This window comes from Tursiops truncatus, chromosome 4 (assembly GCF_011762595.2).
Source record: "Tursiops truncatus isolate mTurTru1 chromosome 4, mTurTru1.mat.Y, whole genome shotgun sequence".
Classification (NCBI taxonomy): domain Eukaryota; kingdom Metazoa; phylum Chordata; class Mammalia; order Artiodactyla; family Delphinidae; genus Tursiops; species Tursiops truncatus.
The window spans coordinates 103,235,045-103,261,289 of NC_047037.1; the positions used below are offsets into that span (position 1 = coordinate 103,235,045).

The window sequence follows — 26,245 nt, forward strand, 5'->3', positions numbered from 1 at the left end:
GGGAAGCCCAGCATGGTTATTTTTTAGTCTGTGTCTGATGATTCCAATATCTGAATCACTGGGGGTGTTTCTTTTTTCTTTTCTCTTTCTTTTTATAACCATGCCTGACTGGCTAGTTTTATTGGAGAAGAAGATGTGGAGTTAACAACATGAAGACAGTTGGTACTGATCTCGGAGAGACAGCAATGAGCAGCCCTGAACAGAGATCTTAGTTCCCTGCCTAGGAATTGAACCTGGGTAGCCTGGATGAAAACCAGGAATCCTAGCCACTAGCGCACCCGGGGCTAGATCTTTTGTCCTATTGAGGTGACTCTGAGTGGCCTTCTGGATGGCTCCTGGATGGCGGCTGGTCATCAGAAAGACCAAGCCATGATTAAAAGCTTGGAATTTACAGCCCTACCCCTCATCCTTCAGACAGAGAAGAGGAATTGGAAATGGAGTTAATAATTGGTCATGCCTACATGATGAAGCCTCAGTAAAATCCCAAGAGTAGAGGGTTCAGAGAACTTCCAGGTTGGGAACACGTCCATGTGCTGAGAGGATGATGCACCCCAACTCCACAGGGACAGAAGGCTCCTGCAATCAGGATCCTCTCAACTCTCGCACTATGGATCTCTTCATCTGGTTGTTTGTTTGTATCCTTTATCATATCTTTTAATAAACTGGCAAACATTAGTCAGTGTTTCCCTGAGTTCGGTGAGCCACTCTAGCAAATTAGTCGAAAATGAGGAGAGGTTCATGGGAACCTCTGATTTGTAGCCAAATCAGACAGAAGTTGTGGGTAATCTGGGGACCTACTTCCTGCAATTGGCATGTGAAATAAGGTGAGAGCTGTCTTGTGGGAAAGAGCCCTTAGCCTGTGGAATCTGACACTATCTTCACTGTTAGAATTGAGTTAAATTGTAGGACATCCAGATCGTGTCACAGAGAATTGCTTGGTGTGGGAAAGTCTCCAACATTTGGTGACAAAAGTGAACTGCTCTGTGTGAGAATAAGAGAGAAACACAGGTGGAAAACTGAGTTTTTACAACTCAGTATTGTATCTAAGTTCCTGCCTTTGATTATCAATGATAAACATTTTGGTATGTCTATTGGCCATTTGTCTTTATTCCTCTGCTCATAACCTATTCATGTTATTTAACCAATTTTCTTTTTCTTATTGATATTAAAATTTTCTTCCATACTAGTTTTATTAATCATTCGTTATATATGCTCATATATTTCTCACTTCTATGTTGGGGTTATGGAATTATTAATTATTATTTATTAATCACATTTCTTATTCCCTATGCCACATATAAAAAAATGCCTATGTACACATCTTTATTTTGAAAATTGTTAAATCCACTGAAAGTTTGAAAAAGTAGCACAGAGAAACCATCATGATTCATCAACTGTTAACATTCTTCCACACCTGTTATCTATCCATACCTGCTATCTATCCATACACACACACACACACACACACACACACACACACACACACACACACACACGCCTTTTGTCACACCTTCCAAAGTAGGCTGCAGATATAACATTTCACCCCTAACTACTTCAGCCTGCATCTCCCAAGAAGTGGAACATTATTTCCTGTGAAACCTCAACATCATTACCACACCTAAGAAAATCAACAACAGTATTATCCAATATCCTTACACAAATTTTCTCAATTACCCTCAAAATATCTTTTCAGGATCCATGGTTTATATCATTTGAATATTATATGTCTTTAGTTCTCTCAATCTAGACAAGCTATACCTCCCTTTCTTGGTCATTCATGATACTGACTCCTCAAAGGATCCAGGTCAATTAACCAGTAGAACATCTCACTTTCTAGATGTATCTGACTGTTTTCTCAGCATTAGATTTACGTCAAACATAGCTGACAAGAGTCTACATAGAATATTAGACATACTTCCCAATGCCTTACATCATGAGTTAGTGCTCGTTAAATTAAAGTAAATTAGAGTCACACAAGGCAAATTGGAGTTAAAATACTATCAACTTCATTAACCAAAACATTCCCCAGGAATACTTAAGAATATATACTTGAAAGTTGCTAAGAGACTAGATCTTAAATGTTCTCATCACAAAAAAGAACCGATAATTATGTGATGTGATGGAGGTGTTATCTAACAGTATGATTATAATCATACTGCAATATATAAGTACATCAAATCAACATATTGTACACTTTAAACTTATACAATGTTATGTGTTAATTATACCTTAATTAGTTAATTTTTAGAAAGAATATAACTTGGCCCAAAAGCCAAAACAGGGACACCTACTTCTACCCATTGAAATGTAACAATTTAATCCATCCATCCTGCCACCAGTGGCTGAAAAATTGACAAACCATATACCCCCATACCCACTCACATCCATATAGATTTACAATAGAAATTTACAATTTCATAAATTTACAGTTGAAAGAGCAGATCTGTGTGCACAAGCTGTTCCAAGCATACTTAAATATTTTCTAAGAACTGAAACTTTTCACAAAACAGAAATGAAGAAAGACAATGTGTTCTTCTGAGGAAAGAAAAAGGCCAATTCATAAGAAGAACAATGATCTTTAAAACAGTTATAAGAATGAGGTGATTCACTCCTTCTCTAGGGGAAGGGTCCAAAAGGATGATCCAGTGCTATCCACTTCTGGGGAATGAGCAGGAGACCTTCCCCCACTGTAGAAGATAGGAAGAACTGCCTCCACAAGATAGGAAACTGTTGCTTTTTAGTTTTATTCATGATGGATTCTTAAAATACACACACACAGAAACACACAGGTCATTAATTTTATATAGTCAAAGCAATCAATATATTATTTATGATTTCTTCCTTTTTCTTTATTCTGATAAAACCATTACTCAGACAAAAATAAAAGGAATATCATCCAGTTGTTTATGACTTATTTTCACACCACTCTTTAATTCATTTGAAATTTATTTTTATATACAGAGCATTTAATAGTAGCCTTTCTCTTAGGGTATTCTTCTAGCAGTGCTGTCTGATAAAAGTATATGCAAACCAAGTATGTCAGTTCAACTTTTCTAGTCACCACATTAAATAAATTAAAGAAAAACATGTGAAACTGATTTTTTTTTTTTTTTTTTTTGCGGTACGCTGGCCCCTCACTGTTGTGGCCTCTCCCGTTGTAGAGCACAGGCTCCGGACACGCAGGCTCAGCAGCCATGGCTCACGGGCCCAGCCGCTCCGTGGCATGTGGGATCTTCCCGGACTGGGGCACGAACCCATGTCCCCTGCATCAGCAGGCGGACTCTCAACCACTACGCCACCAGGGAAGCCCTGATTTTAATAATATATTTTACTTAATGTAATCTTTCCAAATATTGTCATTCCAACATTTACCCGATATTAGATAAATTATTAATGAAATATTTTCCATTTGTTTTTCATACTGTTAAAGTGTCCAGACTAGGATCAACGTGGAGTCCCTCATGCTTAGCCTCACCTCAGCAAACCAGAACTTAACTGTTTCTATGCTCAGCTCTCCCAGAAAAAGAAGGTCTAGGTCAACCAACCAGCACTTGTCTGCTCAGCACAAGTTACACGACCAGCTCCAAGTCTTCCTTTCGCTCCATACAAGGAAAGTAACCCTTCTTTAACCAATCAGCAAATTCCTGTAACTTCCTGGTTCCTGCTCACCTTGGTCTATAAAACTCTCTCACTTTGTGCAACTTTTTGAAGCTCCTCTCTGGGATGATTCCCGATTCATAAATTGCTGAATAAAAGCCAACTAGATCTGAAATTTTCTTTTAACAGCTCTAAGTCTTTGAAATCTGGAGTGTATGTTACATTTACAAAACATCTCATTTCAGACACTAAATACTCATCAGCAATACTTAGTATGTATTGAGATTTAATAAGTCTATAATTGAAAAAATACATTCACATACCCAAGTTTTCCAAACTTAAAAACTTTCCAATAAAGTATCAGTTTTAAAATTAAGTTAATTAAAATTAAATAAAATTTAAAATTCAGTTTTTCAGTCACACAAGCCACATTTCAAGTTCTCAATCGTTACATAGGATTAGTTGCTACAATATCAGACAGGGCAGTCTAGAGAATCCATATCTGCTTAACGGCTAATCAGAGATTCAATTTAGGGAATCTCATTATATAGTACTTTAGTATATACTTAATGAAACTCGTAGTCCAGTCTTTTTAAGAACCTAATCATTTACAGAAGACAAGGCAGAAATGATGATAGACGATAGGTAAATAGATAGATAGATAGATAGAGACTAAAATGTGTGGTAAATTTCATGTCACTTGTAGACCTTATAGAATATCTGAAATTTAAAAAAAAGCAACATGGCTTAAGTTTGCTTCCAAACTAGGAGAAAATTGAGATTTGTCTGAGCCCCACAAAAATCTATACCTTTAAAACGCATTTTTAAAATTTATTTATTTGGCCGTGCCGGGTCTCAGTTGCGGCACGTGGTATCTTTAGTTGCAGCACGCGAATTCTTAGCTGCGGGATGTGGGATCTAGTTCCCTGACCAGGGATCAAACCCAGGCCCCCTGCATTGGGAGCACAGAATTTTAGCCACTGGACCACCAGGGAAGCCCCTAAAACACATTTTTAATCGTACCTTATCCTTTGATGTTTTCCTCATTAGTGTTTGTAAAGAGAAAACTTTCATCTTAATTATAATAAAAAGTTATCTTTCTCATTTATTTAAAAATGAGTAATAAATATAAGATTCAATTGTCTGTGTAAGGAAATTTACAGTAAATAATTTAAGGTAATAAAAACTTATTTTCCAATACTATACCACAAACATTTGCAATTTTAAACATTAAATATATCTTGCCCAATCACCAGTTAAAATGGGAAATAGATTTATTTTTGAAGACAACACGAGCATTTTATTCTATTGCTATTTGTTTTGCTCCATCTCTGTGAGCATAACAAAAGTAGTTTATAGATGAGTAATTGTGGGCACTGAAGTCAAGTATTTATCACCAAAATTCATACAATAAGTCACCACTATGTTAAGAACTCATTGTGAAGTTGACTTCTTGTCCTTAGAGCCAGGAAGTGATCAAATGGCAGCATTTTACAATAATTAAATTCATATTTAGATTTAACATCTGACAATAATGGGTATGGGGAAGTAGAAATAAGAATATAATGACTAAACTTGGAAATAATTTATATTTGACTTGAAAATTAAGTTTTAGAGGTAATAACCAATGTCTATAATCCCATGAACAACTCATTTTGAAAATTTATTGAACAGTTGTCAATCAGATAGTCACAAAAGAGAAGTCCCTGTAAAGGACTTTAGTGGCAAGAGAGCTTCCAGAATGGACCAGTGGTTCACACTGCAACAAATCAAGGAAAGCATGAGCTTCTGTAACTAGAGATCTTTGTAAATGTCAGACTCCAAATGATCTCAAGTATGGGTCTGATTTTCACCTGCCTCCATTGATTTCTGCACGTGCTACAAAGGAACAGACCCTTTCCATTTATAGTCATACGAATAAATCTCTATTTAAAAGAAAACCCTCTCAATTTTGGAAATACGTAGGGGTGGGTCATCTTCAGGGTATTCTAAACTTTGGAATTTGATTAAAGTTACTGCCCCAGTGCAGTTTTCATGATTTTATTTATATCAGGGAACCACATTGCCTGCGAAATAAAATGACTGCCCAAATGTTTTTAGTCATTTTGTGACAAAATTTGGAGTCTTTCTATTGAAGACTTTGGAGTTTGATTTATTGACTTAGCCCAGATAGTATTTCTCAATTACTGTTGGATAAAAGGCCTCTTGTGACACACAAGTGTCCTAATTCAGGTTCAGACAATGGCCCTAGGGCAGCTAAAAATACTTTGCCCTGATGTGTTTGTTACGGAAGTTGGATATTATCATTGCTTTTATAACTGCTCCTGTAGTAAAGGATGATTTGAGTTTTTATTGTTTCATCTTATAAGTGACCAATAAAATGAATAATATACTTCCTCATATACAGTTAAAGACACGATTGCCAACTTTACTAGGAAATGAAACAAAAATAGAAATATGATAAAAGAATCTGAAGGAAAAAAAACCAAATTGATCTTGTCATTAACTAACTTGCTCCCTAATTACTTACATTCAACTTGTTTATAATATTATTCATGCGTGCTACAATTTGTTTTAAAATAATTTTTGTCACTTCACAGTCTGCTAAATAAGCTAATTTTTTTTTCTCTTTGCCTCACTGTAGTGTAAGTGCCTGGCAATTAGCCTTTTTGATTGTAATGTAAGTGCCTGACATTAAGCTTTTGATTGTCAATGCATCTACCTCAGAGAACTCCACCTCAGACATATTCCCAGCTACACAAGGAGATAAAGGGCCAGGCGGCCCCACCCATGAAGTTCCCCTTTTACAAAACCTCAGGTGACCCAGATAACTGACCACTTGAGGACCCTGCTTTTCTCTTCCAGCACTTTAATTCCTTCTGTTTTAAATTCATCAAAGAAGAGTGAACCGAAGAAATCTCAGGAACCCTACCCTTGGCTCCAATAAAGGCAGAGCCCCAGATCTGCAAGCTCTGTCTCTGGGTGGCCATGTACCCACCAGGACACGTGTGTGAATTAATAAGCTTGTTTTTTCAAAGTTCCTTGATGGCTGTTGCTGAGGCGTGTCTGACAATCATAATAAGAATTACAAGGTCCAGTCCAGCCACAGCACTGGCTTTGGACAGAGAACTGTCTATGGGGGAACTCATCACAAAGAGTGCAAGCCCTGGTGAGCGCCCCAGGCATTCCTAGCCGATAGCAGCACCATCGATAGGCTAGATGAACATAAAACACTCGCTTTCCATAATTTGGTACTGAGAGAATTTTAAAATACATTCCAATGATTAGAGCAAAATTTTCATTTGTACCTGGCCACTGAGGCATTTCTCCCCCAGCCCCACTTGTTCAGTCTCAGAAGTGATAAAAAGAAATCATTTTCATGTGTATTAGAGGCAGCTGTTTACCAGGGAACATCATCTTGCCTTAGCCAATCTTGATTCTGGACAGCTAATTGGAATAGCTAGTTAATTGCTGCAAGCAGCCTCTTCCATTTTCTCAGAAAATGAGGGGAAGCCTAGACTGGAAGCAAAGGAGGAATAGAGGAGGGAAAGACAGGCAAATATGGAAATAGAGTGGATGACTGCTGAGGCATGGCTAATCAGAAAGGACACTCCATGCATATGATGGACCCATTGTGATAATAAAATTGGAATAAAATTGCCTACCCAAACCACTTGAGACACTCTGCATCTTTAATTTTTAAAGTTATGAAGACACTTGACACAGAAGGGGATCGATTATCATGAGTTTGAGTGCAAATACTTACTTAAGCAAGGCAGTGGGTCAGAGTCAGTAGGAAAATTGCAGGCTTGCAGCCACGTAATGGCAACTAATTACACTATTCCAGGGCCCCCTTCCAATGGTCTCAGTTGGCAGTAATGGTCATGGCTGATTGATTTTGCATCACTTTCAGGGGTCTGAAGTTATGATAAATTTATTTGTTTGCTAAAGAAAACTGGTTCTGATAATGAATCCACCAAAACATTAAAACAAAAGGGAGTCCCTCCAGTTAACTTGTTAGGTGCTCTGATCTTTGAGATAAATAGTTTGGCACAGTTTCAAAATGGAATACAGATATCTGGTGTAGGAGAGAAGCAGCTCTCAGATCACAGTAACCCCTCTTACAATGGCCAGCCTTGAACATATACATTTTGGAAGATGAGAATTTTAATGGTCTCCCCTGTGAATGCTTTATTCCATGTAAAATAAAGTAACAGGGTGCTTTTCTCTATGTTAATAACACTTTTGAGGGCTTGGTTCTAAATTATCAGGATAAATTTAAATTTTATTTGCTATACTATTCCCCTAAGATTATTCAGCTGATTTAGTGAGAAAGTGTTTACTCTTCTTTTTTGTTCCATCCTTACAAAGTCATGAGGGATTTGTATTTCCATAAGGTCAAGTCTGGTCTGACAGACAAGAAAACTGAACTTCATTATTGAGTTCAAGAAAACAAACCATTAGAAGCTAAATGAACGTTGTCAGACTTGTGGTGAACAATAGAAATAAGCAAACCTCCACTTATGGTCTACATTTCCTTAAGGAAAAACTCATATCTCTCTCATACTATTGCCCATGTGAAAACTATAAAAGAAGGCATGACATCTGAAGACTGAGTGTTCCCTTTCTTTTTTCTATTTATCTGTTAGCGATTTGCCCATTGAGGAGTGAATTTAGTACTGGGAATGACGTGCTTTCTCTTTCTGCTCTACTGAATGTACTGCTTTAATGTATATGTGAAAGTTAATCCATTACATATAAAAATAAATCCATTCCATGGTATTTCCCTGAATCTCTCCCAAAGGATATCACCTTTACAGTAAATAAAGCTTTGCTTATGAAAGTAGCCCTAACCCTAAAGTGTAAGTTCTCAGCCTGCATGGCCACCTGTGTCACCACCTGCACTATGGGTGGACGTGACACACTGACCTCTATCAGATGCAGTGACTAGGATAACAAAAATAGAAAGAGATTATTGTCAACACTATATATGCTACCAAGCAGCTGATCAGATTTCAACATCAGCTCCTCGTATTGCTGGCTTGAATCTAGAAGCAAAATCTTTTTTGGTATCAATCCTTAAAAATGTAAAATGTGTGTATTCACACATTTAGCATAATAAACGTTACAAGAAATGTGTAAATATGCATTCAGAATCTCCCCTTCTTTTTCTACCTTTTCTGATGTTTTCACTTTCTTTCTGAAACTTATATAATCTATTTGAATTAGAAAAAGAATGTTGGCACAGTGCTGGGTAATACATGGCTCAACATTGAGTAAATGATTCCATGCTGGCGTCCTCAAGCCCATACAGAGTCTGAGGTGGTAGGATTGGAAAGCTACTACTCTCTATTTATACATGGCCCAATAGGGTTAGTAGAAGTGGTAGTTTTTCTTCCTTCCATCAGCTCTGTGGTCTATTTGGAGGTAGAAGGCTGTTAGCAGTGGGATAGGAGCTAACAGCATTACATGCTACAAAGAGCAGTTGCTTGAGCAATTTTCCTAAGTCAGAGCCAAAGCAAAGCAAATGCAATACTCTCCCTCGCCTCTCTGTCAGCCACTTGAGAGTGGAGCTGCAGGGTGATCTCCACGGGGAGAATTCCGTGACAGAACTGAATTCTGTGGCCAGTTGCCTGGCAGCATGGGTCTGCCTCAAGTACAGAATTTAAATATTAAATGCTACGTATATTTTTTTCTTTTCAGGGGCTCTCAAAAATAAAGAATTTTAATAGCACAGGTGTATCTGCTTGACTTCTTTGAAAGAAAACAACTTCCAGCTAAAGAAAAATGCACAATGTTATTTGGAATATTAGTATCACATTATGGTTTGGTATTTTAATATCAAGTCCAATGAAACAATGGCCAAAAAAGCCCATCTTAAAATTATTCAATCTTATATCCTTCAGCTAAAATATAGACAGAATATTCCCTGAGATTTGACCATTCAATGTAGAGTGTCTCTTTCCCCCCATTTAGAACATTATATATTTCAAAAAATTACCTCCTCACTTCTAAAGTGATAAGAGGAAAATGAAATGGAAAAGTTCAACTGACAGCTAAACCTTTTATAGATAACATTTAAAGCAACTGCTCTTTCCATATCCCATGACTAAAAATATAAGTAAATTGTATTCATTGAATCTAAATGTTCAAAGTACATACAAGCAATGTGCATTAAATAACTACATGCACTTAACTTTCTTCTTCTGCTTCTAGTTTTGAATAGAATTTTACTGTTTAGTTTTCAAATTCAAAGCTACTTAATCATGATAGCCATTTATTTTGTGTTTTCATATGTATATTAGCATTTTTGTATCTTAAACTCATTCAGGTTTATTTTCTTATATTTAAAATTTTTACATATAAAAGGTACTGATTTTTTCATAAAGAAATAGTCCTCATACAAAGTCAGCATAAAGCAGAGACTAATTCTGAGCAATCACTGAGATTAAAATATTATATACTTTATAAATATTATATATTGCTTATTTCATGAAATTGCAGAATCTTGAAGCCAGAAGATAATCTTAGAAATCATCTAATATAACCCTCCTCATTTTCTAGATGAAAAAGAAAAACTGAGGTTCAGAGGAAATAAATGATCTGCTTATGATCACATGAAATATAGATTAAAACAGGGTTAATAAATACAAGATAGATAAAGGAGTGCCTAGGATCAACTAAATCAGGATAGTGTAAAATAAAGAAGAATCCCAACAAGGAACAGATGACACACTCAAATTCAGATGATTGGAAGAGGGTCTAATTAATGAACCGTTTACCAAGGTGTGGGCAGAGAATAAAGAAATCACAGGAGATATCACCAGAGTCCAAGGCTAGAAAAAGCGTGAGCTATTAATATTCCTAAGGCTAACCTGAGAAAGAGTATGTGGCTCCTGGAAGAAAAGAGAGGATCCTGGAAGAAGAGCTACTTCGACAGGAGCTCTAAACTGTGGTCAAGAGGCAGAGCCAACAGGAGGTGATCACTAGAGGGAAAGGGGACCTCTTGATATATTGTCCACATAGGTCAGTCTCACAAGACAGGGAGCAGAGCGGGAAGGGCAAAGTGCAGATGGAAAAGAGTAGATGAAAGCATGCAGGTGAAGTGTGAACAAAGGAAAAACAGGGAAAGAGCTAAACGAGGAAAAGACATCAATTTTAAAATTAGGAGCATAAAAGTACTAACTCAGTACAAGGGGCAGACCAGGTAGAATGAGGAAATTGTGTTGGATTATAGATTGCAAAGTCAAATTTCTGGAAAGAGAGAAAAAGAAGAAGAAATGGAAAGGAGGGAAAGTTGCGACAAAGAAAGAGAAAGTTGAGAGTGCAATGGGTATAAACAGATCAAAGTTTACAGAAAAAAAAAATCCCTTTTTCATGTAAACCTGTTCCAACTGGGCCTGTGTAGAGATAAAATTCTACTGGGCCACACTGCTCTAATACTTCTGCAACATTAAACGATGAATATTGTTTAAGTCAGTTACCTAACTTTCCTAGGATTCCGCTGTACGCCTGTGCTGCTTACATCTACTACCAACCCCACCTGCTTCCTGAACAGCCATCTAAGTGCATCTTCCTCAAGACTACCCCTTACGGAGGTCATTCACTTCCTAAACCTCTCCCTGGTTCACCATTTGCCTTCTGTTATTGCTCGGTCTTGCTTCTGGTTATTTAGAATTTGGTTTCTTCCACAGGAACCCTCAAGCTACATAGAAAACGAAGAAGAGAAATAAATCATATCTGTGGGGCTTCTCTCCCAATATTATCAGGAAAGAAATAGCACCTGCTTCTTTTTGCTGGAAGTCTCCATGTGTTTCTCTGCCTCTCCCACATATCCTTTTTCTGCTACCAGCAAAGCATTTCCAACTTCTTTCCAGATTTTTTTTTTTGGCCGATCAAAATATAGACCTCCTTTGCTAAGACATTTACCAAACTCAGAATGAAATATTTTTGTTTACAATTTAATTTAGGACTGTGCTGTCATTTGCCTAGAGTTTTTGTTTTCTTTGAGATTTCATTGGCCCCTCTAAGCCTCAGTTCCTGCAACTATAAAAGGTAAATAATAATAGCTTCTTCCTCACAGGTTGTTAAAATGATGTGAGATAATCCATGTAAAGTGCTGATCACAGCGCTGCAAATAATAAAAGCTTTTTAAATGTTAACTACTATTATTATTGCTCTCTAAATGGCTGTCCAGGATGGGCTGATGATTTACTGCGAAAGACGGTAACGAAGCAACTAAGGGTCAAGGCTGTTCTCCAAAGGATGAAGATGAAAGAAAAATGACACCTCCATTATTATCCCTTGGTATCAATGAGCAAGATATTGCTAATGAAAAGCTAGTCTTTTTCTCAGAAATAACACATATTTATCTCCATCAATCAGATTAGCCAGGGCAGAGTAAAGTTACCTTTTTTAATGGTGACCTTATTTTTCCAGAGGTTGTGCTTAATAAAACATATTTGGGGCATTCAACTGAATCTTAAAAAAAAAAAAACTAATAGAAATATTGCAGAGTACAGCTCCATAGATATTCTGAATATCTTCAAGAAATAACTTTGCAAATGGATCATCAAATAACTTTGCAAATGGATCATCAAATGCATGATAGTATTGGAAGAAACCTCTGTGCTATAAACACACAATCTAGGGAGGAATATAGGCCAGCTAACTGAAGTGAAAACTATGGTCTGAGGCTGCAACAGGATTAACAGAACCACACAAAACAACCCAAATTAAAACCATACCAGATTATGTATGAGATAATTAGTACATATGATAAAATAATTAAATGTGGTCTTTTTTTAATTGGGTTATATTTGAAAATACAGAAAAGTACAAAACAGTAATCTAGCAAACACATGGTACCCACCTCTCAGACTTAATAAAACATATTATCACATTTTCTTTGGATACTTGTGAAAAGACATAAAATAGTAAAATTTTGATCAAAGTCCTTTTTGTGCAGCCTAATTTATTCTCTTCCATGCCATCCATCCCCCTTGCATCCTGGAAATAATCACCATTCTGAAATTGAAATGTATCCTTTCCATCCATGTTTTCATATTTTTACATACAAATATATAATATATACGTGTATGTCTACATATAACATATATTATTTTTAAGTTTCAAATTTTTAAATAACACATATAATGTTGTAGGAATTCTTAAGCGTTTGCTGCTTTTTTTTTGCGGTACGTGGGCCTCTCACTGCTGTGGCCTCTCCCATTGCGGAGCACAGGCTCCGGACGCGCAGGCTCAGTGGCCATGGCTCACGGGCCTAGCCGCTCCGCAGCATGTGGGATCTTCCCGGACTGGGGCACAAACCCGTGTCCCCTGCATCGGCAGGCGGACTCTCAACCACTGCGCCACCAGGGAAGCCCAAGAGTTTGCTTTTTCTTTCAACATTTTTCTATTATTTTTATTATTCATTGTGCGTGCTGTATATAATTTTATTCCCTTATAATAATGGATATTTAGGTTGTTTTTAGTGTTTATTTTCTATAAACAGCAATGTCACATTGAATACCCTTGTGCATATTTTCTTGTGCACATATGCAAGAGTTTTTCTGAAGTAAATACAGCACTTAGGAGTGGAATGTTGGATCCTGATCAACCTAACGATATTGCCAAATTGTTCTCAAAACTTGCTGCATCAATTTATGCAACCACTACCAACATATAAGAGTTCCCTTTATTCCATATCCTAACCTGCACATGATAGTATCAGAATATTTTTAATGTTTATTTTTCTGGTGAATATGAGATTGAATAACATCGTTTAGATTTTTTTTAAGTGAAATTAAAACAAATTTTCAAATGCATGTCTTTTAAGCAGTAAATTACTGGATTTGGACTTGAAGCAGTTTACTAAATTTCCATTTAACCCATTTTGTACCAATTTGTAATGTTACTGTGTGTGATATTACAGTGAGTTGCCCAAAGAATGATGAGTGAAACAGCAGATTCCCTTTCTTTCCAAAACAGAGGCAGACAGCTGCTCTCAACCATTTTTCTCAAGCCCAAAATTAGCTCGATCCTTAGCAAGAGATCACTTACCTATGAATCAGAACTTTTTTAGCTAATTTATACTTTTGTAAATATTAGCATCCTTAGAAACCCTCTGTTTTCTTCCCATTCCTCTCTTCCCTGTCCCCCAGCGCCTCCTTTTCCTTTTCCCCCCTTTGACTTTTTTTTTTTCATAATAAAACCCATTTAAATATACTACTCAGTTGTGAAGTTGGACTGGTTAGCCCCTTCTTGAAAGTGACAGAGACTACAACTTTCCACAGAGACTTTGCATTTGAGTCTTTTCACTAATACAGCAGCAGGATTTAAGCATTTCATTAACTCTTCATTTAGAGTTTGACAATCCTAATAAACCCATCTTTCTCCTAAAAGGCTGACTTTATCCAGTCATTTATATTTCCATTATAGCAATGTCAAAACCTGTTCTGAATAAAATGTTCTGCAAAAAGTATCGTTGTTTCTCAAGTTAGTCCCTAAAAGATATTTTTTTAAATTAAATGAAAACATCTATAAGTTGCCATACTTATAAACTAAGTCCTATAAACTAAGGAGTATTAACTAATGGGTTTCTGTTTCATTGTATTGTTGAAATTCAAGGTATCATGTAGGTTATGTATGCATACAGTCATATTTATTTAAATAACTAGAATTGGCGGGCTTCCCTGGTGGCACAGTGGTTGAGAGTCTGCCTGCTGATGCAGGGGACGTGGGTTTGTGCCCCAGTCCGGGAAGATCCCACATGCCATGGACCGGCTGGGCCCGTGAGCCATGGCCACTGAGCCTGCGCGTCTGGAGCCTGTGCTCCGCAACAGGAGAGGCCACAGCAGTGAGAGGCCTGCATACTGCAAAAAAAATAAAAAATAAAAAAATAATGACAGTTTGCTAGTGTCAATCATATTTTAAAAACTATAAAGAGGATTTAAGCTCTTGTGAAAAAATCAGAATATAGTTCTTTAAATATGCATACTATATTATTAGTTTTATGACTTTATATTTGACTTTTATGATTTATGTTTTATTGATTTCTTGAAAAGCAAAGAGCAATAGTATTAACTACTTTGGCTTTCTTCTCCTGAATCAACTCATATACTGCTCAACAACTTTTGATAACATTATTTTTCATCATATAAAAAATAATAAAATAAGTAAAACTTTTTTGCCTAAATTTCAAGGCCCTCAGTAACCTAAACCGAGCCATGTGTACTGAGTCATCTATTATGTCTCTACATGTACTCTACACTTCAGCCAAATTTCTTACCAATTTCTTACCTCTGTTCATTAACAACACTTCATATTTTTCTCCGTCTGCAACACGGACCTACTGTAACCTTTACATGAACACTTTTACATTAGTTTCCTATTTCTGATACAACAAATTATCACAAATGTAGTGGCTTAGAAAACACAAATCTCTCAGCTTACAGTTCTGTAGTCTCACTGGCTAAAATCAAGGTGTCATCAGGGCTGCGTTCCTCTTGCCGCTTCTAGAGGCCCCCATATTCCTTGGTTTGTGGCCTTCTACCATCTCCAAAGCCAACCATGTTACAATTTTCTAATTATTCTTCTATAGTCATAGCTCCCTCTCTCTTACAACATTAAGGTAGCTTCTTCAATTTTAAGGACCGTGTAATCAGATTGCGTTCACCTGAATAATCCAGCTCATCTCCTCATGACAAGGTCCTTAACTTAAACACATCTGCAAAATCCATTTTGCCACGTATGATAATATATTCTCAGGTTCCAGAGATTAGCATGTGGACCTCTTGGGGGACACATTATTCTGCCCACCACAGCTTTCTTCTATTCCTGCCACCTAACAAAGTTTACCGCTTTACTCATAGAATTGGAGCATGTAGTGAGTGGTTCAGATGCACAAATGTCATTCAATTCAACCTCCCATCTACAAGTGAGTCCAAGAGTCTCATTGCTGCCAGATAGTAGATTTTTAGTAAATATTTGTTAAATCCTGAATGAAATAACTTGTTTTTCTAGGCCCAGCTCAGATGATAACATTTCCTTGAGGCCTCAATTATTCTAGTTTAAGTAGATTTCTCACCCAAAATTTCTCTAACGTTTATCATCTGACCACTAAATTATAATCTATCACTTATTTTATATGAGGACAAATATTACTTTTCTACTCTCAGATATTATATTTATTATATGTTTCATTTTATGTGTCTAGTGCATAATAGTTTATACTTTTCCCTTTATTTCACTTTTCAATCATTCATTTCATTGTACATTCTCCATATTTTATGTGCTATATTACAGCAGTCCCCAACTTTTTGGCACCAGGGACCAGTTTCATGGAAGACAATTTCTCCACGGACAGGTGGTTGGTGGGGGGGGATGTTTCAGGAGGTAATGCAAGCGATGGGGAGAGAAGGGGAGTGGCAGATGAAGCTTCACTCGCTCACCCGCCACTCACCTCCTGCTGTGTGGCCAGCTTCCTAACAGGCCGGTAGCGGTCCATGGCTCGGGAGAAGGGGACCCCTGTTATATTTTATTAGTCTGGGTTGGTTCTAAGCCTAAAGGCAAGACCTGCTCTCCCAGTTCATTTTTCTTTCTGAGCTCACCTTTGTAAATTCCCCTCACCAAAAAGCACATTGGAGCAGGAGACCTTGCACAGAGCAGATTTTTCCATTCTGTCTTCTTTTCCAGCATTTCTGACTGCAGTTAGGGTGGCAACGCAGGTTGAATCAGCACCCTGGGCCCAGCTGTTTTTAAGTTAGGAAGTAGAAAGTCCCACTTCAGTCTCAGGCCTATGCTCCTGTCATATTATTCTCTCTACCAGGAAGAATCAGTTTTTTTTAATCACAGCCAAGCTCAATGTTCAGTGCATTGCCTGCACATAGTAGGCACTTTAAATAAACATTTGTCAAATGAATGAATGAAAGGATAAATGAAATATTGACATAAAAATTAGACTCCTATTGGTCCATGTTAGTGTGTCCAAGCTTTGGATGCAGGAACAGAGTGGGTAGGTCTACTTTACTTTTCTCAACCCACCCTGGATACTCATTCCTGAAAGTCCCTTGCATTCGTGATAATATATTTTTTTGGATGTAAATGTGATTGTTTTCAAGTGTTGAAAGTCAATAAATTGTCTTCTAAAAACATTAATGAAAAAGCCCAAGACAGTTATTTTGACCCAAGAGTGAAGCAAAATCTTCTGTAACAGAATTCATAGTAACAAAATTATTCTAAAAGTATTTCAAAATATTTTCAGTCTTACACTATTTTTGGATCCCTCTTATGCAGCACCCTAAAATGACTTTATTCAAAAATACTACATATGTCAACATTAATGTCCTATCAAGTTAGTATTTTATTATACTTTTTTGTACATCCTTCTTTGACAGATCTTAAACTCCTTGGTGTGTATTTGTATCCTTAGAACCTAGGACAGTTTCTATTTCTTTTTAAAAATATTAATTAAATGAGTAAGTGCATATCTCACTTGGTATCATGCCTTCCTCAGATATTTATTGAGCATTAACATGTACAAGGGACTGTGAGAGCCGCACACATAACCTGCCATCATGGAATAAGAATGAAAAACTATTCCAAATAAAGAAATTTTCTGTCTCCATATACAAGGCTCCCAGTTATAGATAAATCAAGATGTCCTCTCTAGTATCTCAAGACTTCATGGCCAGATTAGCTTTCAACTTGTAATCATTAAATAAAGGTTCCTGGTGTCTGGATCTGATGTCTATGATTTCTCTTCACATTCAAAATGCTGTTCTCCTCTAAAAGACAACCTGGGTAGAAAATGTTGCATTGGGAAAGATGGAACATATATTTTGGTATATATATAGCATTTTAAAATATTTAAGTCCTATATACTCCTAATTTATTTTAGGATTAAGTTATCTAAGTGGTGCTTGGATTTAAATAATTTTTAAGTAATGAAGTTTTTGCATTTATATTAGTAGGATACTCTAGCATTATACATTTTACAACTTTAAGAGTTCAAGGACAGAGAAAGTATATTTTTCTTCCTAGTTCACTGATGATGAAATAGGAGCATAGAATTTTTAAGTATCTTATTCTAAGTCATATAATGAGTCCTGATTAAAATCACTGTTGGAAATCAAAGCTTTTTGTTCAATGGCTTCAACAATGGGCTATTCATCTTCCTTGGACACTTTGCATAAGTAATAGCTGCTCACATCTAAGAACAATTCCAGTGGCTATAATATCGATATTCATTTTGCATTAGAGGATTTATTTTTCTGTTTATGAATTCTGTATATTTCTCTGAACTGGATGTAGTTCAGTGTTTTATTATAGGAAATCATATTTTTTTCTATAGGTTATCAGGAAACAGTTACCCAATTTTACTAAATTATAACAATGGTTCTTATCCAAAAGCTGTTATAAGTCATGAAAATGAAATCAATTTACTGGCTCAGTTCCCAGATTAAGAATTGCTTTATGAATAAGTAAAATAATAGATGGTATCTAAAAGGGGAATGGACAATTTATATATTTTCAGTCTACTTCTTACATTTCACATTTAGTAGTAAAATAGTTACTATTTGGAATTGAGATGCCTCATATTATGCTGGTATTTTGCAAGAAAGAAATAGGCAAAAAAATAACTAGATATTCCAATAATAATAATAATGAAGCAGATTTTCCACAATACTCACATTCACTGATAATTTTAATATTTTATGAATATAGATACTATAACACATCTCTTCTACTTCATTCTCAATTTTTCTTCCTCAGCCTATTCACATTTTATCTTTCTAGTGATCACCTACAAAGTAAATATGCCCACCCAAAGGTTTGCTCAGCAAACCCTCATTATTTGTCAGTTTTGTAGTGTCACATGAGGAATTTATGTTTTGACAAGTTATCCTTTGTCATTTGTCTTATTATTCTATAGAATTTGATAAAACTAACAAAAGATTAATAACAGTACAAGTGTAACATCATAAGTAAACCATCACAAATATAAGACAAAAGATAAGAAATCAAAGGAGAAAAACTGACAACTTGGAAATTTCAAGGGAAAAAAGAACAAGATAATAGGATAATCTTGACACACATAGCTAAAATGTATTTGAATTAGAGAGAGGGAGAACAGAAATTGAACGTGGACCTCTTCTCTTTTCATTCTATAATCCTTACCTAGGTAAATTTATCTTCACCTAAGACTTCAATTGACAGCTATAATCCTTTGGGCAATAAATCTCTATTACTCCCTAGACCTCTTTTCTGAGCTCTGAATACACTTATCAGCCTCATCTCCTCTAGCTTGTCTTAAATATGTTACTGCCATATATCTGGTACATTGATACCACCCTTGACCCTCCCCTCTTCCTTACCTGCCATATTCAATACAATACACCATTAACTCATATTGGTTGTTTTCTCTGAATTATCTCCTGAACATATTTACTTCTCTCCATTTCCAATTCACCACCCTATTCCAAGTTACCATCTTGGACTATTGTAATATCCACCTAACTATTGTAATTCTACTATTGCTTTCCTCCGAACCATCACCCACATGGCTGCCACACTGACCTTTTTAAAATGTAACTACAATAATGTTATACTCCTGCCTACAACCTTTCAGGATAAAGACAACCATGGCTTCGAGAACACGATCTGGTCACTTAAGACATCTCTTGAGCCAAATCTAACTTCTCCTTGCCCTCTCCTAACTACCATGATCATCTCTCAGTGCCACCTCCTCACTGTGCTTCCTTCTACCCCAGGGTCTTTGTTCATGTTCTTTCTTTCAAGTAAACAGTTCTCCTCTCCCTCCTTTGCCTAGTCAATTCTTATTCATCCTTTAGACTTCAACTCCCTAGTGCTTTCACAGGAAAGACCCTCTTGGCAAGGTCAAATTGCCTGATTCTATACCCTACAAAACAAGGCCCTCCTCTTTTATTGCACTTATTGTGTGACCTGTTTATCAATGTCTGTCTCCTCCAATAGACTATAAACTCTAAAAAAGCAGAGAGGGCTTATGACTTTACTCATCATGTAACTCCAAGATAGAGCAAGTGAGTACATATGGTAGACGCTCAAAAATTTTAGTTTAATATGAACACCAGTTAAAAGTAATTAACTGCAATAAACAATTATGAAATAAATATTTTAAATAATGCAATTTAAATTACATAAGAATATGAAACACTTAAAGCAAAATCAGTAAAAGACTTCTATACTTAAAACTAGAAAAAAATTTCTGAGACAGAGTAGAAAAGAAACCAAAAGGATAAACCATAAATAATTGATAAAGTGGAATTCACAAAATGTAAAATTTCTATTCTTCAGAAGACACGATTAAGAAAATGAAAAGACAACTTGAAGATTTTATGTGTGTGTGTATGTGTATGTACGTGTGTGAATATGTGTTTATATAACAAAGGACTTGTATCTAGAATATATGAAGGACAATTACAACTCAATAAGAAAACACCTTTATTCATAATAGTTTCAAACCAAACACCACCAAAATTTGCATCAATGGGTGAATAGGTAAACAAATTTTGGTATATCCATACTACTCATCCATAAAAAGGAATGAGCTAAGACATGAAAACACAAGGATAAATTTCAAAAATGTTATACAGCGCAAAAGAATCCAGATACAGAGCACATATTCTAGGATTCCATTTATATGAAAAGGCAAAAGTTACCTATAGTAACAAAACCAGATTAGTAGTTGATTAGGACTAGGGAAGTGAGTGGTCACATTGATGGCATATGGACACAGGGAAGTTTTCTGGGTGATGGACAAGTTCAATAACTTAATTGTAGTGGTGGTTTCATGGACGGACACATCTGTCAAACTCATCAAACTATACATAAAAGTGGGTGAATTTTATTGCATGTAAATTATACTTCAACAAAATTAAGTAAATGAAAAACTAATTTAATTTTTAAATACTTTGGGTTGAAAAATAAGTAAAGACTACAAGACAATAAAAACCCTCAGTCAACACAACTGAGACCATACCTTATTTCAAAGTGAGGGCGTAATAGACACACCTTACTCAAGGAACTGAGAGAATTTGCAGTAATCGTTTTATGTCTCTATTTTCTTTGGGAAATGCCAAAAATTAAGCCCCCATGGTGTTCCATTATCTCTCTTTCCTTGTTGCACCTGTATACTTCTTCCCCACCTAAAACTATTTTGACCACTACCCCATTCAAAACTTCAAGAGTAGTTCAGCTCATATATTTCTTAACAATCTCCTGTACACTGTTAAAAATTTTCACTGAGCACTCCCTACATCTACTGACCTGATACGTTATTCTCTTGAGAAACTTGTTATTCTCTGAGAACACCATATCCCTGGTTTTCTTCTCTACTTCAGGGCCATATACTGCGCCACACACCATGTATAATGATAGAGTTGTCTCAGTGTTTTCCTTGTTCCCTAATACTACTTTCAGACAATTACCCTTGCTCATTTGTGGCTTATGTCATTTCATTTCTCCAACCCCCGCTAACCCTCCATACCATCTACCAATCACTTGGTCATTTTTCCTTATTCATTAGTAACCTTGGCACCCAGCTCACATTGCTCTTCTCTGGCCAAACTGTACTATTATTTTTAAATTCTACATTTTAAATATTGCATCTCAAATTCTGCATCTTCAATGGTATTTTTCTCCATTCCATTTTAACCACACATTTTTATAACCACAGAATAAATCAGACAATCACATTAAACTACTTCAGAAATCTCACTGTCTGACCACAATCTCCTAAAATTCTGGACATATCATCTGCTACTGCAATTATGCTTTTTAAAAATATTGCTGAGTCCATCAAACCATTTTCTTTTCTATCATTGTATCTGTCTCTCCTGTCTATATCCATTTGTCTATCAATATCTCTACTTGTATCCCTCCCATCTCTTTTGATTATGATCCATGTTATGCACTACATTCTTTCCATTTCTAAAAGCCCTTTGTCCACATATAAGTGCCAAATCCTTAATGCCAGGTGAATCTACTATGTACATTCTCCATTCTTATAATCCAGGTGGAGGAATATCTTTTACAGATTAATATAAAAAATTAATATTCTTCAATTGGGCTTTGAAATTTTTCTCTAACTTATTAAGTTTACCTAAGCTGCTTTCTTCTCCATTTCCCATAACTACTTTGAACCTTCTCCAGTCTGCTTGAAACTAAAACCCTCCATCTTCCCTCGTATCTTCTGCAGATATGTGAGAGTTTTCTTCCAACTCTTACCACCAAAGACATAATCCAATGTACAGCTAAATTCATTTCTCCTTTTCTCTAATACAAAGGAAAGAATGCCCTTTATCCTTTCCAAGGCTAGTCCTCTCATTATTCTGTAGACTGCAGTCTTTTTCTCATCGCTGACCTTGTACTGTTAATTATCTACCTCTCAACGGTATCTCAACTGTGTTTTTAACTTCAATCTTATCTGCTTTTAAGAATGCTTATAAGGACTTGCCTGGTGATCCAGGGGTTGAGACTCCACACTTCCACTGCTGGAGGCACGCAGATTCAATCCCTGGAAGGGGAACTAAAATCCCACATGCCCTGAGGCACGGCAAAAAAAAAAAAAAAGAATGCTTATAGTGCCCTATCTTTAAAAAATAAATAAAACTAAAACAAAAGCATATTTCTTTGACCCACTAATCCAGCTAGTATTTTATCTCTTACCTCTCCATCCAAACAGATGCAATTTTTTGACAGCACTTTTCTCCATTTCTTCACACCATTTTCGGTTTCCAGCCCATCCCAATCTCTTTTCAATTTCCACAGATCCACTAATACTACTTTTAGAAAAGTCATAATATCTTACCTTCTCCAAAATTCAACTGATATGTGTTTGTTCTAACCTTGCCTAACTTTGGAAAAATTTGAACTGCTGGTTGCTTCCTCCTTTGTAGAACTCTCTTTTTCCTAACATTTCATGTCCCCATGTTCTGCTATTTTTTTCACTATTTCTCTGACTATTCCTCCTTATTTTTGTTTCTTCTTTCTTTTCTTCCAATGAATTCCTCAAGATCTATCCTTAGCCTCCTTCTCTTCCCAGTCTAGCCCTGGAGATATCTCATTCCTCCCACTGGGCTTTAGTTACTATTTTGAAGTATAACAAAAACAGCTATCTTCAGTCTCAAATTTTCTCCTGAATTCGTAACCACTTATCCAACTACCTACTTGGCATTAATACATTCACAATTCACAGTTTGAAGCAGTAAGTATTATCTTCTATTGCTCTGGCCTGCCCTGCTTCCCCCAACCATTTCTATATTTCCTATTTCTATAAATGGCACCCCAATCTTTTCAGGTGATCCACCCAGCAATCTGGGGGTTGTTCTTGGCTATTCTCTCTCTGTTACTCTTTCTAATATCCAAATAATTACAATATTTTTTGGTTTTATATCCTAAAATATTTTTTCTTCCATCCATTTTCCTCATTCAAACTATCATCAAGCCACCATCACTCTTGAATGAACGGCTTCAAGTCTCCTCACTGTTCCCAATGCAACCACTCTCAGTTGCTTCCTTTAGCCTCATTATCTAATTTCAGAGTAATCTTTTTAAAATGCATATATGATCATATTACTCTTGCCATTAATCATATAAAATGACTTCCTACAGCTCTTAGGGTGAAGCTGTAGTTCTCTAGCATGGCTTACCAGACTTTACACAATCTCATTCTTTTTTTACTACAACCTCATCAATAGAATTCTCCCTTTACTTCCAGTGACGATGGATTTATTAGTTTCTTGAACAAATCTTGGCTCTGGTTCTTGGCCCCTGCTATTCCCTCAGCCTAGAATACTCTTTCCTTATTCTTCACCTGGATCTTTCCACAAAACTACACAATCTTATCTTTCTTTTTCTTTCAGTTTTATTGAGATATAATTGATGTACAACACTGTTTAAGTTTAAGATATACAGCATAATGATTTGACTTACCAATGTCATGAAATAATTGCCACAATGAGTTTAGTGAAAATTTATCATCCACATAGATACAAAATTAAAGAAATAGAAAAAGAAATTTTTTTCCTGTGATGAGAATTCTTAGGATTTATTGTCTTGACAACTTTCATATATAACATACTGCAATGTTAATTATACTTATCATGTTGTACGTTACATCCCTAGTACTTATTTATCTTATAAGTGGAAGTTTGTACTTTTTGACTGTCTTCATCTAATTTCCCCTCCCACCAACCCCTGACTCTGGTAACCACAAATCTGATCTCTTTTTCTACGATTTTCTTTGCTTGTTTTTTTTTTTTAAGTATAATTGATCTACAACACTATGTTAGTTCCTTTTACACAACATAGTGACTTGATATTTCTATATATTTCAAAATGATCACCATGATAAGTCTAGTTACAATCTGTTACCATACAAGGATATTACATAATTACTATATTCCCCACACTGTACAGTTTGTACCTTTGACTCACTTATTTTGCAACTGGAAGTTTGCACCTTTTAATATCCTCACCTATTTCTCTCCTCCCCCCACCACATTCCTCCCTCTGGCAACCACCTGTTTGTTCTCTGCTATGACTCTGTTCCTGTTTTGTTATGTTTGTTCATTTGTCTTGTTTTTTTAGATTCCACATATAAGTGAAATCATACATTACTTGTCTTTTTCTACCTGACTTACTTCAATTAGCATAATACCCTATAGGTCCATCCATGTGGTCACAAAATGGCAAGATTTCATTCTTTTTTTATGACTGAGAAATATTCCATTGTGTGTGTGTATGTGTGTGTGTGTATATATATATATATATATATATATATATATAAAACATCTTCTTTATCCATTCATTGATGGGCACTTAGGTTACTTCCATATCTTGGCTATTGTAAATAATGCTGCAATGAATAAAGGGGTGCATACATCTTTTTGAATTAGTGTTTTCTTTTGATAAATACCCAGGAGTAGAATTGCTGGATTGTATGATAGTTCTATTTTTAATTGTTTGAGGAATCTCCATACTATTTTCCATAGCGGCTGCACTAATTTACATTCCTGCCAACAGTGCACAAGTGTTCCCTTTTCTCCACTCCCTTGCCAACGCTTCTTATTTGTTTTCGTTGTTGTTTTGGGTTGTTTTTTTTTATGATAACCATTCTGACATGTGTGAGGTTACATTTCACTGTGGTTTTGATTTGCATTTCCCTGATTATTAGTAATGTTGAGCACCTTTTCATGTGTCTGTGGGTCATCTGTATGTCTTCTTTGAAAAAATGCCTATTCAGATCCTCTGCCCATTTTTTAAAATTAATTAATTAATTAATTTATTTTTGGCAGTGTTGGGTCTTCGTTTCTGTGTGAGGGCTTTCTCTAGTTGCGGCAGGCAGGGGTCACTCTTCATGGCGATGTATGGGCCTCTCACTATCGTGATCTCTCTTGTTGCGGAGCACAGGCTCCAGACGCACAGGCTCAGTAGTTGTGGCTCATGGGCCTAGTTGCTCCGTGGCATGTGGGATCTTCCCAGACCAGGGCTTGAACCCGTGTCCCCTGCATTAGCAGGCAGATTGTCAACCACTGCGCCACCAGAAAATCCCCCTCTGCCCATTTTTTAATCAGGCTGTTTGTTTTTTTTGATGCTGAGTTGTATGACTTCTTTGTATATTTGGGATATTAACCCCTTATTGGATACATAGTTTGCAAATATCTTCTCCCATTCAGTAGACAGCCTTTTTGTTTTGTTGATGGCTTCCTTCACTGTGCAAAAGCTTTTTAGTTTGATGTAGTCTCATTTGTTTATTTTTGCTTTTGTTTCCCTTGCCTGAAGAGACATATCCCCCTAAAAATATTACTAAGACTGATGTCAAAGAGCATACTGTTTGTTTTCTTCTAGAACTTTTATGGTTTCAGGTCTTACATTTAAGGCTTTAATCTGTTTTGAATTTATTTTCATGTATGGTGTGAGAAAGTAGTTCAGTTTTATTCTTTTACATGTAGCTGTCCAGTTTTTCCAACACCACTTATTGAAGAGGCTGTCTTTTCCTCATTGCATATTCTTGCCTTGATTGTTGTAGATTAATTGCTCATGTAAGTGTGGGTTCATTCCCAGGCTGTTTATTCTATTCCACTGATCTATGTGTCTGTTTTTGTGCCAGTACCATACTGTTTTGATTACGTTAGCTTTGTATTATAGTTTGAAATCAGGGAGTGTGATATCTCCAGCTTTCTCCTTTTTTCTCAAGGTTGTTTTGGCTATTCAGGGTCTTTTGTGTTTCTATATAAATTTTAGAATTATTTGTTCTAGTTCTGTGAAAAATAACATGGGTATTTTGATAAGGAGTGCATTGAATCTATGGATTGCCTTATCTTTTTTATCTTAAATATAATTTTAAGAACAAAAAAATTATTCTAGCTTAGATTTGACCTGTTATTTGAACGTTTAAAACCTGTTTATTTTACTTTTCAAGTTTGCATTTTCAGTATTTTAAATATGTTATGCCCTGTACACTTTAAGGGAGGAATTTTTTTCCTCTATCTTTCTAGGTTCTTTTGGCTGGCCTAATAATTTAATTGACATAAGACAGATTAACAGTAGAAAAATTTAATTTCATACATACAGGAGCCTTACATATACATGAAACACTTCA

At 36.0% G+C, this 26,245-nt stretch overlaps 1 protein-coding gene across 1 annotated transcript in view; it reads right to left on the reverse strand.

Moving 5' to 3' along the window:
* CSNK2A2IP (casein kinase 2 subunit alpha' interacting protein) overlaps positions 1-16,105 on the reverse strand; it is a 69,139-nt gene extending 53,034 nt beyond the window's left edge. The window contains 1 exon segment of the mRNA XM_033855227.2: positions 16,061-16,105. Within this exon segment, the coding sequence (XP_033711118.1) occupies positions 16,061-16,105 (45 nt within the window).
* Between the last annotated feature and the right edge of the window lie 10,140 nt (positions 16,106-26,245).